Source organism: Phycodurus eques, chromosome 6, assembly GCF_024500275.1.
Source record: "Phycodurus eques isolate BA_2022a chromosome 6, UOR_Pequ_1.1, whole genome shotgun sequence".
Lineage (NCBI taxonomy): Eukaryota > Metazoa > Chordata > Actinopteri > Syngnathiformes > Syngnathidae > Phycodurus > Phycodurus eques.
Window position 1 is genome coordinate 11,251,616 of NC_084530.1, and position 20,817 is coordinate 11,272,432.

At 41.9% G+C, this 20,817-nt stretch overlaps 1 protein-coding gene across 1 annotated transcript; it reads left to right on the top strand.

Moving 5' to 3' along the window:
* Positions 1-928: 928 nt before the first annotated feature.
* Positions 929-10,410, top strand: LOC133403866 (somatostatin receptor type 5). The gene is made up of 5 exons (XM_061679228.1): positions 929-1,465; positions 6,256-6,396; positions 6,480-6,752; positions 8,268-8,414; positions 9,848-10,410. The coding sequence occupies exons 1-5, from the start codon at positions 929-931 to the stop codon at positions 10,043-10,045; spliced, it is 1,296 nt and encodes a 431-aa protein (XP_061535212.1). The 3' UTR covers positions 10,046-10,410.
* Positions 10,411-20,817: the final 10,407 nt, after the last annotated feature.

Here is a 20,817-nt window from a genome sequence, read left to right on the forward strand (position 1 = left end):
GGTGATGATCTTAACCATCGGACCACAGCTGCCTGCCCAATACCCAATGTTTTATACCTGCACCTGCATAGAGAAAAGAAGTGTATTTGGTACACGTATTCACATGACTGACATTGGCAGATGTCCAGTCTAGATTACATTATTGAAACAAATTAATATGGTGAGAGGGAAAACAAATTAGAAGTATTCATTGAGTGCCATGTACAGGGGCAGCGGAATGACTTAGAAACAGTACAGTACTTTTGGGGCACCTTTTGCAACTTCAAGAGCACTTTTTTTTTTTTAAATGGGGGTGGGAGGTTGGGAGGGGGGCACTTGCCCACTCCAAGACACTATTTGCCGCGCACATAGGGTAAAAGGTAACATGTCAGGAAACATACAGCAAAGCATCAACATGCCATATATTTAGGTGTGCCTGGGATAGATAGATAGATAGATAGATAGATGCTCCTTTGAACAGTAACCTGATCACACTTGACTTGGGCAAGTGACGTAACCTCGTCTTAAAAAAAAAAAAAAAATCCATAGTTGAAGCTCTTCCGCGCGTAAAAGTCGCGCGTGACTCTGAGCATTGACGCACAGCTGGAGCAGCGTCAGTCATCACATTTGTCAAGGAGCAGAGACACGGTGGATGCTTGTGGCTCGTGCCCCTTTGAGCAATGACCCGTTTTTGCTTCTAATAGGATGCAAAACACCTAACCTCTTTATGAGGCGCGTGACCGTGGCGCGTGCCCATTTTGAATGACGTTTGAAGGCTTTTCCGATTTGCGTTGTGGTAGTTCCTTACGCACGTACTATAGGTGGGAGCGCAAGAGAGACTTTGTTTTCTCGTGGCAGCCGGACTGACACGAATTTACTAACTCGGGAGCGTAGAAAGTGAAAACGGGGAGAATAAAACCCAGCCTTCCAGCCTATTGTGGCCTCGAATATGGAGCAACTGGATGAGCTCAATTGTTCTTCTGCGACTTGTGCTCTCTGCGCCCTCCCCAACGTCTCCTCCGACGTGGTCACGCAGAGTGTCCCCTTCCAGGGGAGCAGCACCCTTCTGACAGCGGTCATCTCCGTCACCGTCTTCACGGTCGGTCTGGCCGGCAACAGTCTGGCCATCTACGTGGTGCTGCGCTACGCCCAAATGAAAAGGGTGACCGACATCTACATTCTCAACTTGGCCATCGCCGACGAGCTCTACATCATCGGGCTGCCTTTCCTCACGACGCAGAATGTGCTGTCCTACTGGCCCTTCGGATCCTTCCTGTGTCGGCTCGTCATGACAGCGGACTCAATGAACCAGTTCACGTCTATTTTCTGCCTGACCGTCATGTCCGTGGACCGTTACCTGGCCGTGGTGCACCCGATCCGGGGCTCCAAGTGGAGGCACCCACGCGTGGCCAAGGCGGTGAGCGCAGCAGTGTGGGCTGCGTCTTTTGTGGTGGTCCTGCCTGTGGTCATCTTCTCCGATGTGCAGGTATGCATCACTGGTACTAATTTGACTCAACTTAAGTTCATCGTCACGCCAATAACATTGTATGGTTTATGTGTGATTCCGGAATTGGAGGACGAAATAATAATATTTTTAAAACCAAACATGCTAAAAATAGCTTGCTATTGAGCTATTAATTGCTATTGAGCACCCCCTAAAATGCCGGGGGTTTTTTTCAAATAAGTTTTGTGGATATCTTTCTTATATTTTATTTAAAATATTTTTTTTTTTTTATCTCAGACAAACATGAAGTAGATGCACAAAAATGCATTAGAGTTTTCTGCATCTATAACATAGATTATTATATATTTACACTGAACAAAAATATAAGTATACTTTTTTTTTTTTGCTCCCGTTTTTCATGAGCTGAAGTCAAAACTCTGACTTTCTTTATGTACACAAAAGGCCTATTTCTCGCAAATATTGTCCAAAAAGCTGTCTAAATCTACTGTATGTTAGAGAGCACTTCTCCTTTGCCGAGATAATCCATCCACCTCACAGGTGTGGTATATCAAGATACTGTTTAGACTGGTGGGGCGGCAAAAACCATTCCGTATCTGGTTTGACCACCATTTGCCTCACGCTGTGCGACACATCTCCTTCACACAGAGTTGATCAGGTTGTTGATTATGGCCTGAGGAATGTTGGTTCACTCCTCTTCAATGGCTTTGTGAAGTTGCTGGATATTGGCTGGATATTGAACTGGAACATGCTGATATATATGCAAATGCACAGCACCCCAAGCATGATCAATGGGTAATATGTCCAGTGAGTATGCTGGCCATGCAAGTACTGAGATGTTTTCAGCTTGCAGGAATTGTACATAGATCCTTGCAACAAGGGGCCATGCATTATCATGTTGCATCCTGAGGTGACAGTTGTTTGTGAACGGCACAGCAATGGTCCTCAGGATCTCTTCAATGTATCTCTGCGCATTCAAAAGGCCATCAATAAAATGCACCTGTGCTTGTTGTCCATACCATAAACTCACTGCCTCCATGGGTCACTCGATGCGCAACCTTGACATCAGCACACTGCTCACCCGTACAATGCCATACACGCTGTCCGCCGTGTGCCCTGTACAGGGACACCCGGGATTAATTTGTGTAGAGAACACGTCTCCAAAGTGCAGGACGCCACTGAATGTGATAATGTTTCCTCTCAAGTCGATTATGTGCCTGGGTTGAACATTAAAATGCATTAGACTTTTCTAAATCTATAACAATCAGGAAACATTGGCGCATATCCGGAAGTGTTTCTTCTGCTCTTGGGTCCAGTCTCTTCTCCAGTCACGCAAAACTGTGTGCATCGGAGAGACTCTTAACGTCGACGTAATTTTTTTACATTTGACTTTTACCTTTGTTTTGACTTTTTGAGACTGTTTAGAATTTTTGAGAGCAAAGTAGCCTCATTTTCGAGGCTACTAGCTCCAGCCACACCACTGCCGGACACCGACGAGGCTCTTCAGCTATCCCACAGACTTCACCTCCAAAACTCAGACCAAATAAATGTGAGTATGAACCCGTGCACCACTTGCACCCTTCTGCTATAGAGGCTTTCCCAGCTAGAGGGACGTGGCCGCCAACTAGATCCGAATAGTTTGCCAACAGTAGAGGTGGCAGGCACACCTGATAGTGTAGGTTGTAGCTGACCTACTAGCCTTGTTAGCATTAGCCCATAGCAGCTGGCGAACCGCGGCAAGCCTGTTCAGACGCATAACAGATTCACTCCTTTAGCTAGTCTACTGGCTCCCGCACGTGAGTCATAGGTGACACCATCACTCGTAACATCAATCTTAAAAACCCAGCCACTGTAATGTTTATTCCTGAGGCCAGAGTACCCGACATTGAAGCTAGCCTTCCAGAGCTGACCCCCAAAAGGCCTAAACACCAACGTGGGGTAACAACGCGTTCTACTCGGATAGTGATACATGCCGGCTCCAATGATACATGAGTGAGGCAATCAGCGATTACAAAGAGGAACATAGCCAGGGCTTGTAATCTTACCAGAAAGTGTCAGCATCGAGGAATTGTCTCTGGCCCCTTGCCTGTGAGAGGAAATGATGAGCGGTTTAGCAGATTATTCTCTCTTAACCGGTGGCTGGAGAGCTTCTGTAGCAAACAGGGACTGCAGTTTGTAGATAATTAATAATAATTAATAATAAGGGAATACTAATACCAACATAATTGAAAGAGATTCAAGTTCAATGTTTCTTAAACCTGTTGAAGAAAAAGAAGTCATTCCTATTGTTAATGAATGAAAAAGAGCTGCGTGGGTTTTCTCCGTGCACTCCGGTTTCCTCCCACATCCCAAAAGCATGCATGGTAGGTTAATTGAAACCTCTAAATTGCCCGCAGGTGTGAATGTGAGTGTGAATGGTTGTTTGTTTCTATGTGCCCTGCGATTGGCTGGCAACCAGTTCAGGGTGTACCCCGCCTCCTGCCCGATGATAGCTGGGAAAGGCTACAGCACTCCCGCGACCCTTGTGAGGCTAAGCGGCTCAGGGAATGGATGGAGGGATGATTTATGCAATGTGTCCCATTTAATGAAGTGTGTGTTGTTTGCTTGATGCCAAAAAAATAATTAATTTCTGGGGAGAAAATGCAGGACATGAAGTAGACAACTAGACAAAGACAAAAGTAATGGCATTTGGAAATGTCAAAACCATAAACCATATACGAGTAAAAATACAGGGTGTGAATATAGAAAGAGTGAAAGGGATCAAATTCCTGTGTGTGACAATAAAATCTTCTTGGAAACCTCACATTGACTACATCAGATCCAAACTTTCAAAAAGCATTTCTCTCCTGGTTAAAACATTCTCTCAACCAGAAATCATTGCACATTCTGTACTGCTCTCTAGTATTACCATATTGAAATTATTGCTCAGAAGTTTGGAGAAAAACACTTATAAGAACTCACTACAATCTCTGTTTATACAACCCCAATTCCAATGAATTTGGGACGTTGCTTATACTTATTTGATACAGTAGCAATGCTAACCCAAAAACACCCTATTTCCTACAGCGGCTTCTTTTCAGCTGATGATTTGCTGCAGTTTTTTACACTTTTTTTTTTTTTTAGCTTTTTTTTTAACTTAACGAGGACGAGAAAGTTCGATCATATTACCCCGATACTGGCCAACTTGCATTGGCTCGCAGTCTACTTGAGATGCAATTTTCAGGTCCTGCTACATATCCATCAAATATTACACGGGTTAGTACCCTCTTATCTCTCTGACTTAGTTTTACCATATCTTCCATCCCAAAACCTACACTTGCAAAAATGGTGGTCTTTTGGTGATTCCGAGAGCCAGAAAGAAGTCCGCAGCCGCAGTACTCTGGAATGCCCTACTTGTGGATTTTAGAGCTGCTACCTAGGTAGAAATGTTTAAATTCTGATTTAAGACTTATTTCTACTCTTTGGCATTTAGTTAAAGTACATGAAGGCCTATTTTACTGCTGCTTGTCCTATCTCCTCCACCCTCCTCTCCTGCTTGGAGAGAGGGCTAGGTGATGTCGACTGAATCTGAGGCTGCTGCTGTTTGGGTTCTGCACTAACCAACTGGGACAAGAGCTGAGGTAGACCACTTCACCCAGAGTCGTTGCCATGGAGGATTCTGCTTTGACCGACCGGGCCAGAGCCTAAGGCAGAACCACCGAAGGCGTTTACCCTGCAGCACCTTTTCTCTTTAAATTGACTCTTATGCCATATTAATGAATATTGTACGGCCTCTTGCAATCATAATGAGCATTGTAGAGCACATGACTATGATGAATCCTGCCCGCTACACATCCATTGCAGGCTGGTCATGTTGGAAGGGGGATCCACCCCATCTGCGGTCCCTTCTCAAAGTTTCTTTTTCTGTTTTGGGGGATTTTAAGTTTTTCCTTGCCCGAATAGGAAGTTTCGATGAGGGGATGTCGTCACTCATTGCCAACTGTGGGCCCGTAGAGCCCTTTGAGACTCTTTTGTGATTAAGGGCAATACAAATAAACTTGACTTGACATGTCGACGAACTGCATTCAGGTCGAGACCCTAATGAGGACGACAAGAATGTAGATGAGCTTCTCTGAGACAGTTTGTGCAGAAATGTTTTGACGATGCAAACAAGTTGCAGCAGATGTCCAGGTGGCTTGTCTTAGATGATCTTAGAGCTGAAGATGCTGGATGTGGCGCTCCTCGGCCGGTGTAGTTGCACGTGCTCTGGGGTTGTGAGGCCGGTTGGATGTACTGCCAAATTCTCTGAAACGCCTTTGGAGACAGAATGAACACGGGCAACAGCTCTGGTGGGCATTTCTACATCACAACACGCCAATTGCACGCTCCCTCAAAATTTGTGTCATCTGTGGCATTGTGTTGTGTAATAAAACTGCACATTTTAGAGTGGCCTTTAATTGTAGGCAGCCTAAGCCACATGTGCAATAATCATGCAGTTAAATCCGCATCTTGATGAGCCACATCTCCGAGGTGAATGGATCTCTGCAAAGGAGAAGTGCTCACTAACACAGATTTAGACATTTTTATGAACAATGTTTGAGAGAGATAGGCCCTTTGTGAATGTAGAAAAAGGCTTACATCTTTGAGCTCATGAAAATGGGGATCAAAAACAAAAGTATTTTGAAAATACTAGATTGATAGTATTTTTATTATACAGTATATACAATCTCTGGAGCCAACTGCCTCTCAAAATTCTCAAAAGTGATTACAAGCACTTTATTTGCTCTTATCCCTCTTACTTATACCTCTATACTGTATTTTAAATGTCTCTTTAGGACACATTTAACTCATGCAACATAACCTGGCCAGAGCCATCAGATGTATGGTCAACAGCCTTCATTCTCTACACCACCACAGTGGGCTTCTTTGGACCCCTGCTCATCATCTGCCTCTGCTACCTGCTGATAGTAATCAAGGTGTGTGTGTGTGGGTGTATGTGGGTGTTTGTGGGCATGCTTATCTTTATACCATCCCTACAGTTATCTTTATTTTCCTGCAGTTAAAGAACTCAGGAATGCGAGCAGGCTTCGCCTCGCGACGGCGTTCTGAGCGTAAGGTGACTCGGATGGTGGTGGTTATTGTGGTGGTGTTTGTACTCTGCTGGCTGCCGTTCTTCATCATCAACATCATCAACCTGGTGGTCATCATCCCGGAGTCCAGTGCCACTGCTGGAATATACTTCTTTGCGGTCATCCTGTCATACGCCAACTCCTGCGCCAACCCTCTGCTCTACAGTTTCCTCTGTGACAACTTCAAACAGAGCTTCAGAAAAGTACATTGATTAGTTTATCTTTCAACTACCTGTAAATCTAATCATGGGTTGAGTCAGCTCTGTTCATCAACAAGATGCATACAAGTTACGCCTTACTCAACAACACAAGTGACTTTTGAAAAAGAATCTTGTGGTATTTAAGTCTGTAATCTACATTAGAACAAGAATTGACATTAGAAACTGCACTGAAGTGCACCAGTGGTTAATTGGGTAGCACATTCAGGGTCTGAATTATGGCTTGGATCTTTTTGTGTGGATTTCCATTTGGGAACCCCGCCAAAGAGCTAGACTCTTTGGTGTCATGTTAAGTCAGTAGCCTTTTCAACCAAATAGACCCACATTAAAATCTAAAACGTAGACACGATAAATAGATTGGGACACCTTTGTGGGACATGATTCCACCTCCGTAAGGGTGCGGTAGCGTGACAGCTGCGTATGCCATCTGGCGACCATCCGGCCAGTATAGAAATTACGTTATAAGTATATAAGAACTACTCAGTTCCGTGTTAAATGTTGGCTGAAGTGGAAACAATACCTAACGGTATGTCAATTAAAGTCAAGAATATTTGTATAGCCCTTAATCGCAAAAGAGTCTCAAAGGGCTTCACAGGCCCACAGTTGACAAAGATGGACAACGTCCTCTAATCTAAACCCCGCAATCGGGCAAGGAAAAACTCAAAACCCCATTTATACAGGATGTACATATGGCCCCTTTTGCATTGCCTGTAAACGACTGCATCTTCTGCCTTTTTTCCATGCCACAGTTCTGTATACAGTGCTGTCAGCCTGCAGAGGTGGGAAAAGTATGGCCCATGGACCACATACAGCTCTCTCCGTAATTTAATCCAGCCCACTGAGCATTTACAGTACATTTTCAAGAGTTTTGTAATATTTGTTGCATGAATGCACGGTAGTTTTCCCCCCCTTAATGATAAGTCTAGTTAGTTACATTTATCTAACTAAATCATTTGTTAATTGATTTATTGTAAATCTAAAACATAAAAAAATATTACAGTTTGGCAAAGTAAACAATTTTACACATTTAATATTTTTGATTTCATGAAATCATTGGTTATTTAATTATAAATCAATTTATGTATTATGATTTAAAAAAATAAGTATGAACTAGTATTTTATTAATATATTTATGTAATTAAAACAATGTTACATATTTACATGACTATTTTTTCTGACTCTTTGAATGCCCAGGCCCATATGTCATCTTAAAAATCCTATGTGACCCCTTGAGTAAAACGTTTGCGCAACCCAGCTGTAATCCATACTGGCACACGTAGTACCAGAGCCTGTAAATGAAAAAAGGATATTCCGTGATGCGAGGTGAGGGTGGGATGCTTAACACTTGATAATCTGTGCGAAGGACATTACCCTGTTTTGCTGGGTTCTGTATAAAGCCACAGGCAGACAAATGCCAGGACTTCTGTTCCGGTTTTTGAGGCGCCTTGAGGGCTGCACGTGAGGTTGAGTCATTAACACGCAGTTGTTGTGGGCCTGCAGGTGCTGTGTGTGAAGAGGGTGAGATGCAAGGCCGGTGGTGTGGAGGACGGTGAACCCAGCGGTCGCCGCATAGTGAAGTCAATGCCAACTGAATGTGCCCCTTACTCCCCTCAAAGTCAGGTGGCCTACAACCCCCAGAGCAGCCCGGTATGTTTGTATACAGTTTCTCCTTGCATATTCGCTTTTCATGCCCTGTAGATTCACCTATTTGTAGTTTTTTTTTTTTTTTTTTTTTTTTTCTGAAAAACTCACCTGTTTGCTGTTTTTGTGCTCAGGCCAAAGCAATAAACGTACTATTGCTTTTTGTGACATTTTGGTGCCAAGGAATTATGTTGACGTGTGTTGAGGTGTATCATTTAGACAGAAGTAGTGCCTTGCCACCATCTTGTGGCATCTCAAATGCAAGGAACTATGGTGAAGTGAGTTGAAGAGATTACTTTAGGCAAAAGTAATGCTTTGCCCCCATCTTCTAGCATCTAAAGGCAAGGATAAACCCTTTCGGGGACCAGCAATTACGTATAGATTTTCGCTATTCGCGGTTGGGCTCGGTTCCTATTCCCTGGCAATATTGGGGGTAGCATTCCTACACTACATGTACAGTATTTTCTTATTGTGAACTCACCATTGGATACACTCCCACAATCTATTGAGATCATACTGTAAGAAAATTGGGATTGAACCCGGATCCTCAGAACTGTGAGGCTGACGCTCTAACCAGTCGTCCACCGCGCCGCTTATTATATATGTAATAGTATATATGTACTATGCACATGTATTATTTTTTTCCCCCCTTTGGTATGCGGTAAAAACTCTTTGGATCAATCTTATCAAATCTGTTTGAACAGCCGATACTACAATTATAATATGAACACCACAACACTACAATTATAATATTAACGAAAGCAACAACACATTCATAAATGCTCCCATGTTCATTTTTACACTAAAGCTTATATCGTGATATATACTGTTCCCATGAAGGGATTCAATTGAAACCATGATATAAATTTTATGTCATATCGCCCAACCCTAATTGACACTAATATTTTTGTGGGTGTAATTCAAACTAGGGTGTCATTAGCCATCTGAGCGTGTCAATCAAAACCTATTAATGAAAAGGCAATTTCAATAGAGTTCTTGTTTATAACATTAGTTTGTGCAGGTATATTGGATGACATATATACTATTTTCACTGTTCCTCATTTCCCAAATCATAAACATTTTTGTGAATACTTTATTATTATTATTATTTGATTTGTTTAATGTAAAAATGTGTTCCGGATGATTCATTACAGATTAAAAGGGATTGTGCGGGATTTAAATCATTTTCTGGCCTATTAAATTGAAGATATTTCATTGTACACACATTTAAAATGTGAATGTATTGCTTTTCCACCGAATAGTGCGTGTAGTTTCATGATTACACAACAATAGTATTTAGCCTACAATATTCGTTGAGAGATGATAATAATAGCCTATCCTGATCCTCCGTATGACGTTACAAATACAGTATATTCCACTCAAATATGCAAAAGTGACCAGTGTTTCTTTAATAACATCACTATTCCTCCTTGTTGAAGATCTCTCCTCAGCCTTCAGGCTGCCAGATTTCTCACACAGCTGCTGGTTTGAACGGCTGCATCTCGGCATGCAAGCGGTCTTCCTCCACATTCCCACAGTTCTCCAGGACCACGACAACAATTACAGGAACCTCCACGGGCATCGTGGCTGAAATTCCAGCTATTACCACAGTAACTACAGTGCCTACAGTCTCTTAGAATGGCCCATATGGAATATTGCCTGTTGACGAGCAGCCTGAGGATAAAAGAAAAAAAAAGTGAGATAATTTCAGATACAGTAGATAGTATGAAGAACAGTTCCCTCGTTCTAAATGCATTGCATTACTGATGCGCATAAGGTAAAACAATAAATACTGTACTGACATTTTCTTTTGTATAACAGTGACGTCTGTTCACTTTTGATTCGCTAAATGTGATGAATGTAGTGCATTAATTCTTATGTATCTTTGTGGATACTGTGGTTAGTATTTAACTGCTTGTTGTTTGCAGGAAAAGTTGGGAGTTGACTATGCTTACTGGTATTTATTAATGTAATTCAAACACAGCGACAATTCAATGTTCTTTACTTATTACTCCTACTACATTACATACTTTATATATATATATATATATATATATATATATATATATATATATATATATATATATATTGTATCCAGAAGTTATGATGTCGTAGAGGATGTAGTAAAAGAAAGAAATGTAAGTGAATGTAAGTGATGTGTTGACAAATAACGTAAAGGCATCTTACAAATTCTCCTTTTAGCTACATACTGTATGTAAAGAAAACGATGAACACAATTTAATTCGTATTATATTTATATATGTTACAGGAAACCAAAATACAATATGTATTTGTAATCGTTCATATGTCTCAGTGTTGTTGATTGCTGAGTTTCTCTGAAATAAAAAGCTGTGGTCATAGACCCGATATTTCTGCCTGGTCCTGTCATTCATTACACATTAAAAGTCCCATGGAATGCATGATAATGATTTTAAAATAAACATTTTGTGAGACAAACAGAATTAGCACTAGGCTTCCGTTATATCACCTCTCTGAAGAACTGAAGTCACCCTAAGAGCCATTCTCATAAAATATCCACATTATTCCTTATTCTTTACCTGTATCTGTATAGTTTGAGTAAGGTCACCTGTAGATAAGTCTTACCTGCTCCACATATGATGTACTGTACATTAAAGCTTTATCCTGTGTTGATGGTCCAGGCACATCGAGTTTCCATTAAAACGTAATACTAACATAATATGCATTCAACATTGAACTCACAGCCCTCTCTGCAGTGATGGGTTAAAATTGAAATCATTATCAATTAACTCTTGAGCTGTCCCCCATCTGACCAACGTTGTACGTTCAGAAATCCTTCAACTCTTCAAAATGACTGATTACTGCACTTTCAATCACAGTATCGACTGGGAAGTGTTGAAAGCTAATTAAACACGAGTCACACTCATTTTGAAAATCATTCAGTTGGGAAAAGAACACTGATATAAGACACTTTCATTTTGAGTGTTTGCATCCTCTTTATTCAGAAAGGTCTTGGAAGATACAGTCGACCATCTGTGTAAAACTGTCAGGCTCGATCTGCCTAATCTTATTTCATTTTCTGTTATGATGTTAGTATCGAAGTATTGCTGCTAAATAAAACCTGAATCCATAATAGCGCATTCCGAAATAGCATCCATCCATCCATCCATTTTCTGAGCCGTTTCTCCTCACTAGGGCACCGGGCGTGCTGGAGCCTATCCCAGCTGTCATCGGGCAGGAGGCGGGGTACACCCTGAACTGGTTGCCAGCCAATCGCAGGGCACATTCAAACACACAACCATTCGCACTCACATTCACACCTACGGGCAATTTAGAGTTTCCAATTTATGCATGTTTTTGGGATGTGGGAGGAAACCGGAGTGCCCGGAGAAAACCCACGCAGGCACGGGGAGAACATGCAAACTCCATACAGTCGAGGCCGGGGATTGAACCCGGGTCCTCAGAACTGTGAGGCTGACGCTCTAACCAGTCGGCCACCGTGCCGCCTCCGAAATAGCAATGAATCACAATTCATATTTTCTATGAAAACTATAAATTATTTTAATAATGATAACAACAGGTTTTCTCCGGGCACTCCGGTTTCCTCCCACATCCCAAAAACATGCATTAATTGGAGACTCTAAAATTGCCCGTAGGTGTGACTGTGAGTGCGAATGGCTGAGTTTGCATGTTCTCCCCGTGCCTGCGGGGGTTTTCTCTGGGACTCTAAATTGCCCGCAGGTGTCAATGTGAGTGCAAATGGTTGTTTGTTTCTATGTGCCCTGCGATTGGCTGGCGAACGGTTCAGGGTGTAGCCCGCCTCCTGCCCGATGACAGCTGGGATAGGCTCCAGCATGCCCGCCGCCCTAGTGAGGAGAGTGGATGGATGGATGGATGATAACAACAGAAAAATAATTCTTCCAGCTACAATGTAGGACAGTACAGTGCAACTAATATTATGGTGTTGATGTCATACTTTTCAAATCATGAATATAGGAGGGTTACATGTGGCTGAGGATTTGAAAGCCAGCAAGCGGTGCGGAAAAACAGAAATGTCAATGGGACCGCTTGACAGAGGTTCTGCTGACATTTTAGGAGTAATGAAACAGTAATAATGTGAAGGGGGAAAGGGGGTGGAGGGGAGGAGAGTGTTATAGATGATATGACAAGCTATTGTTTCAATGATCACATCATCCGCCTACCTACTTTCCAAAAACAGATTGTTGAACTCTTTTTGACCAGCAATTATTGAATAGATGTAGGCAAGCTGTCATGTAATTGGCCAAAGTGACAGGCTGCATAATGATGTTGTTGAGAAATTAATTTCATTCACTAAACATGAGAAGACAACTGGACAAAAAAATAAAAAAACAAATGTATCAACATTTTGAATGAAAAGGGGCAGAAAGTAAAAAGTTGTTAATTCACATAAATATACAACCCCAATTCTAATGAAGTTGGGACATTAATGTTAAACATAAATAAAAACAGAATACAATGATTTGCAAATCATGTTCAACCTATATTTAATTGAATACACTACAAAGACAAGATATTTAATGTTCAAACTGATAAACCTTATTGTCTTTAGCAAATAATCATTAGCTTAGAATTTTATGGCTGCAACACGTTCCAAAAAAGATGGGACAGGGTCATGTTTACCACTGTGTTACATCACCTTTTCTTTTAACAACATTCAATAAACGTTTGGGAACTGAGGACACTAATTGTTGAAGCTTTGTAGGTGGAATTCTTTCCCATTCTCGCTTGATGTACAGCTTCAGCTGTTCAACAGTCCGGAGTCTGCGTTGTCATATTTTACGCTTCATAATGCGCCACACATTTTCAATGGGAGACAGGTCTGGACTGCAGGCAGGCCAGTCTAGTACCCGCACTCTTTTACTACGAAGCCACGCTGTTGTAACACGTGCAGAATGTGGTTTGGCATTGTCTTGCTGAAATAAGCAGGGGCGTCCATAAAAAAGATGTTGCTTGGATGGCAGCATATGTTTCTCCAAAACCTGGATAATATCAAACCATTGATCCATTTTCTTTACCGCTTATCCTCACTAGGGTCGCAGGCTGCTGGAACCTATCCCAGCTATTTCCGGGCGGGAGGCAGCGTACACCCTGAACCGTTCGCCAGCCAATCGCAGGGCACATTGAAACAAACAACCAGTTGCACTCACATTGACACCTGCGGGCAATTTAGAGTCCCAGAGAAAACCCCCGCAGGCACGGGGAGAACATGCAAACTCCACACAGGCGGGGCCGGGATTTGAACCCCGGTCCCCAGAACTGTGAGGCAGATGTGCTAACCAGTCGTCCACCGTGCCTGGGGATAATGTAATATCGACAATGCATGGATGGAATGTGATGCAACATTGCATCAGTTCTAAATAATCAAATTTCATAAGTTGTAATTTATCAAATATTTGGAGTATCTCTGTATAAACCTTGATTGGTTTGGCTCCTTTTTTGTTTTTTTGATTCCCAAAATGTCAAAATGTTAGAAAAGGAGCAATTAATGAGTTACAGTCCCCTCCAAAAGTGTTGGAATGACAAGGTCAATTCCTTTGTTTTTGTTGTATACTGAAGACACAACAAAAGGTGCTCTGTCCTTTTGTTTAACATATCCATCCATTTTCTGAGCCGCTTCTCCTCACTAGGGTCGCGGGTGTGCTGGAGCCTATCCCAGCTGTCATCGGGCAGGAGGCGGGGTACACCCTGAACTGGTTGCCAGCCAATCGCAGGGCACATCGAAATAGACAACCATTCGCACTCACATTCACACCTACGGGCAATTTAGAGTCATCAATTCATGCATGTTTTTGGGATGTGGGAGGAAACCGGAGTGCCCGGAGAAAACCCACGCAGGCACGGGGAGAACATGCAAACTCCACACAGGCGGGGCCGGGGATTGAACCCGGGTCCTCAGACCTGTGAGGCTGACGCGCTAACCAGTCGTCCACCGTGCCGCCTTGTTTAACATATCTTGATGTAAATACAATATAAAATACAATATAAAAGCTGGAATTCTGAAAATTTGTCTCATATTCATCTTTTGATCTGAAACCCAAATGTCTTCAGTATACAACAAAAACAAAGGAATTGACCTTGCCCTTTCAATACTTTTGGAGGGGACTGTATATAAAGTATACAGTGTTTTATTTATTTCAGACAGTCCTTTACTAGAGTTATTGATCTAGATATATTTACATTTACATCACTATCATGTCTAGGGATAATGATACCTTCAATAGTTATATGTAAATCTAAAATATGTTTCTTTGAGCTACTAATGTCACTCACCAAGTATTATCGCTGTCTACTTGTGGTTATAGAAATAGACCTGCAGGGACAAATGATGCAAACAAAAAAGAAACAAACAAGCCAATGAACTGCCGAGTTTTTCCATTTAGTCGTTAATACTTGATTTCCCTCATGGGATTATCTACCATCAATCTGAGCAAAAATGAAATTCACTCCCTTCTTTCAAGAAAAAAAAAAGAAGAACTTGCTAAAAAGAGATGGTTTAACATGAGTGACAAAAAAATACATTTGCACAGTATTGTACAGTCAAAGCCTCTGGTGTCCTATTGTTCGTGTCTCAAGCCTCGACGGATTCTTGGCTAACTGCTTCTACCGAGTGGCCAGTGTATGACATTACAAGTGACTACAACAGCACTGACAACCAAGGCATGACAAATTAGTGAACAATTTACCTCATACATTATTGACTGAATATTCACAATCAATTAGATTTGTACACTTCAACGTATTAAGGGGTTCTAAGAAGTGCTGTTTATTTTTACATTCTGGCTCCTTGTGTTTTAAAATCCATTTTCATTACTTTCAAATTAAAAAATAAATGTTTTTTTTCCAAACACAACAAATACATGACAAAAGAAAATTAAAACATGAATATGTAAGTATCACACTGTATGACAAAAATAAAGAAATTATTACGATTTCAAGTTACACAATTCTGATTTGCAGTATCAACCTGCTTCCGCATTTATCATTCGTGTTATTACTGTATTTGTGATGTGTACAATGGAAATATACTTCATAATTGCATGTAGCATTTTCTAACATTTTTCTTTTACTAGGAAATGGACCAGGAAACTTTGCGTTTGTTAATTAGGTTGGAGTTTTACGATGTGTCAATTTTCTCATGTTCCTGTCTTTTCCTCTTCTTTCCTCAGTGTCATCCTACTTAGATAGCAGCTGTGGCATGATGCACACTTGGATGGGTGGAGGCTTGCGAGAAGTCCTCTGCGGCCACATTGAAGTTGTGGTTTCCCCCAGGGGTCTCGTCGTAACGAATAATAGCACGCAAATGTCCTTCAAAATGAGACATCAACAGCATGAACTTTTTCTTGTAAGGAAAGTGCAACATTAATAGTTTGTCTTCTTTAAAGAAATGCAAGATGCAGAAAAGTGTTACAGAAACGTTGAATTATTATGATAATAAAATCAATAATAATGGCACCTCTTTCTTTCTTTCTTTCTTTCTTTCTTTCTTTCTTTCTTTCTTTCTTTCTTACTTTCTTTCTTCCTTCAGTAATGGCATCTGCTGGCCAGAAGCTGAGCTGCACTGGGTTTGATTACAGACTCGGTTTATGTTGAAAGCATTTTTGCCCCACCTGTGGTACAGTCCTGAATATCCATAAAGAGGTATAGGCGAGACCACAGTATTAACTCTGCACAGGTCTACAACGATGACAACCTACCATTACTCATTAAATATTCATTCATTCATCTTCCGTACTGCTTATCCTCACAAGGGTCGCGGGCATGCTGGAGCCTATGCCAGCTATCTTCGGGGGAGAGGCGGGGTACACCCTGAACTGGTCGCCAGCCAATCGCAGGGCACATATAGACAAACAACCATTTGCGCTCACATTCACACCTACGGCAATTTAGAGTCTTCAATTAACCTACCATGCACATTTTTTGGGATGCGGGAGGAAACCGGAGTACCCGGACAAAACCCACACAGGCACGGGGAGAACATGCAAACTCCACACAGGCGAGGCCGGATTTGAATCCGGGTTGTCAGAACTGTGAGGCAGACGTGCTAACCAGTTGGTCACCGTGCCGCCTCTCATTAAACATTTGTATTTTTGTGTAATCATGCTAACTGTATGTGTCACAGTATTTATGTACATGTTTGTTTTAAGCAGTCAAAATGCCTGCTTTAGAAGAAAGGTAATTATAAAAATAAAGAAGGTAGAGTCCCAAGACTTGACATTACAAATACATAATAAACATGTTAAAATCAACTCCTCTCTTACAATGTCTGACCATAATTGTCTTTTTGAAGGCATAAGCTTTAATATCGTCACTGTCGGAAACGTATGGCCAAATTTGGTAAATAAAAAATTTTCAGCAATCTATATGCTGGTCAGTCCTCACGTGGGTCTGTTATTATTATTTATATTTTTTACAAACTTTAGACAAATTAAAAGGGTTGAAAATGGCTTGCTCTCTTTGACGATGCTATGTTAACATATATATATATATATATATATATATATATATATATATATATATATATATATATATATATATACACACACACACACACACACACACACACACTGTTCATGTTGACAATTGGATAATTGTCACGAGATACGTGAGGGATAATGGAGGGATTATAGGATGGCCCATAATTGACAAGGTCATATTGGATGGACTCAAGTGATGACTGGATTACCCAGATTAGAGATAATGTGCTGTTCGTCAGCATTTGTATTGCTTGTCGCCATTTAGCAGTGGTCCTTTATGTTTCAGTGGAAGGACTCAACTCCTCAACAAAATATAACTGTTGTCACGACTGTTTGAAAAATACAAACAATTACCTTGGAAACAAATAATTTACCCCCGTAGGATACAATAGTGTAGATTGTGGTTTAGGGCAGTGTTTCCCAGCCTTCATTAAGAGAAGGCACATACTTTATTATTTACATGAGAAAAATCTTATGGCACACAACAAAACAAAAATGTCACAAACAGTATACAGTATATAGTACACAGGAATACTGTATGTCACAGTCTGTGGTTTTGGTGGCAAGACAAAAAGGTGGAGGACCCCAGCGCAGGGGAAACAGGGAGTCAAGGCAGGGCGAATCTCAAAAAAGGGTTTATTTAAAAAAAACACACACACACAAAAGGGGTAAACTAGGGCCAGAGAAAAATATAAATACTAAATTAACAACAGTTAAAAAAAAATACGGTTCTAAGTAACAAAGAAACACGAGGGGTAAACTCACGACATAAAACATAACATGATGTGGGAAACGTGACTTACAGTAACAGAGTACAAATGACAATGATCCGACAAGGACAGAAAGAAACCAGGGAGCTGAATACAAGCAAACTGACGAGACAATGAGGAACACCTGGACAAGACATGAGTGGCTGGAGGGAGCTGATTGGTCGACGCAAGGTAAAGGGCTGACGAGAACACTTGGAGACAAAAACCAAAGGAGCAGACGTGAACATGTAACAGGAGAACTTGACAAAACATGAGACCAACTAAATCTAATAAAAACAAAGCCAACCTAAACACAGATCATGACACTGTAATGAGCATCTCGTCTCAATTTACTCACACCTTTGCTAAAATGTGTGTATGCCATGACTTTTCCTATTGTATGAATGGCAACAGGAGGATACCCAAGTCAATTGTACATTCTGCCATATAGTGGAAGAGCATTTAATTGTTATGCCTGTCACACTACAATGCTGGCATACTGTATGTAGCTGAACCGTGTGAGATTCGTTGACATAAATAAATTTAGCCCAATTAAGTGAAATTGGATAATTTGCCTTGGCACTTGTGATGGTCTCTCCAGACACAAATGTGCCAGAGCACAGTGGCTGAGAATCCTGGTTTAGGGGACAAAAGTAGACTCCCACAGTAACCCACTGTATTTCAGTATTGACTTTCCATAAAGGGGAGAAAAGTAATAACAGATGACTGACAGTGGGCTGAGAAAATACATTGTTTTATAATTTCAAGTGGTGAGTCCCAAAGTTTGTTTTTCAGAGTTGTTTCTTTACTTGCTATTTATTTATGTTTACTTGTTATTCCACTGATAATTGTTAAAATGGCTGGTTTCATTCCCTTTAGTCAAGGCAAATGTTTTGCTGTGTTTGTAGGGAGGGCGCCGTGGAACCACAGCACCGGAACGAAAACCTACGCCGAAATTGAAAAAACATACAAACCCCACACAGAAAGGCTCTAAGTGTTCAGAGCAGTCCAAGGCTAAAACGAGACACCACTTCTTTGTCCCTGAAACATTTCAGCATGAATAAAAAAATAAGAAAGCAACTCAAGAGGCCCATGGTTCCTTGTTGTCCCTTTCCACAATGCATTAACAATTTGCTGAATGGATTTTCATGTAATTTTATGCATATGTTCATGTTTACTTCCAGATGAGTTATTGTCAGACAGTAACTCGTAAATAGTGAATATTTCATGGGATTAAATAAAGACAAAATAAATTGTACCTGTGTAAGTTTCCATGGAAAGAATTTTCTGGTTCCCAAATACCTACGTACATATTTAGGCTCTAAAGATCTCAAGGTCTGATAGTTCCCGGATCCCGCATCCTCTGAATCCAAAGCCATAAGGAGAGCAGTTATAGAACTGTTATTCAAGGAGATACATTAGATCATGGGAACACATAACCCTCCAAACATAAGCATGGATTTGTCAACTGTCACTCTAGTTCTTCATCAATCAATCGCTAACCAACTCCCCCCCCCCCCCCCCCAAGCTGAGAACAATAAAAGACTAGCCGACGACTTAAACACCTTCTACTGCAGATTTGAAAAGGACACTTTCACACCCCACACCCACCCAAGCCCCACCACCATCACACTTCTGACTTATGCGTTGACCATCCACGAACAGGATGTGAGACGGATCTTCAAACAACAAAAGATTAACAAAGCGGCAGGCCCAGACCTTGTGTCCCCATCCTGCCTCAAAGTCTATGTGAACCAGCTCGCTCCAGTCTTCACACAGATCTTCAATAGAACTCTGGAACTGTGCGAAGTACCATCCTGTTTCGAACGCTCCACCGTCATCCCAGTCCCCAAGAAACATGCAATCTTGGGTCTGAATGACTACAGGCCTGTTGAACGTGCTGGACCACCTCAAGAGTGTCACAGGTCCCCTGCTGGACCTCTGCAGTTTGCCTTTCAAGCAAACAGATCTGCGGATGATGCGGTCAACATGGGACTGGACTTCATCCTAGAACACTTCGACGGCGCAGGGACATACATGAGGATCCTGTTCGTGGACTTCAGCTCTGCGTTCAACACTATCATCCCCAAACTCCTCTCCTCCAAGCTTCTCCAGCTCAGCGTCTTGCCTGCCATCTGCCAGTGGATTTACAGCTTCCTGACGGGCAGGACACAGCAGGTGAGGCTGGGGGAGGCCACTTCATCGACACGCCACAAGGTTGTCTCCTCTGTCTGTTGCTCTCCTCTCTCTACACGAAAGACTGCACCTCAACGCACCCGGCTGTCAAACTCCTGAAGTTTGTAGATGACACCACAGTCATCGGCCTCATCAAAGATGGTGACGAGTCTGCATATCGACAGGAAGTAGAGCGGCTGGAGCTGTGTTGCGGCCGACACAACCTGGAGCTGAACACGCTCAAGACAGTAGAGATGATCGTGGACTTCAGGAGGCATCCTTCGCCACAGCTTCCCTCACGCTGTCCAACTGCCCTGTGTCAACCGTCGAGACCTTCATGTTCCTGGGAATTACAGTCTCTCAGGACCTGAAGTGGGAATTCATCATCAACTCCATTTTCAAAAAGGCCAAGCAGATGATGTACTTCCTGCGGCTTCTGAGGAAGCACGGCCTGCCACAGGAGCTGTTGAGGCAGTTCTACACAGCAGTCATCGAATCAGTCCTGTGTTCTTCCATTACAGTCTGGCTTGGTGCTGATATAAAAAAAGGACAAACTCCTACTGCAACAGACAATTAAAACTGCTGAAGAGATTGTCAGTACCTCCCTACCAACCCTTGAAGACTTGAGAACTAAGACAAGAGCATGTAAAATCCTCTTGGACCCTCCACACACTGGTCACCACCTCTTCCAGCGCCTTCCCTCTGGGAGCCACTACCAATCAATGCAAACTAAAACAAGCAGACATTCCAACAGCTTCTTCCCTCTTACCATTAACTTCTTAAATAGTTAACTTACAATTCCATTGCAACATGCTGCCAATTTTTTTGTCTTGAGTTTGTTGTCACATTTCTGTCGGGCGAATTATGTATTACTCGTGCACTCACTAGTAGTCTCGCCACGCTGCACTAATTGCATCGTGTTCTTGTCCAATACTGGCCACTCATGTACCTGAGTAGCATCTTCAACATTTGCACAATCAACATTGTCCC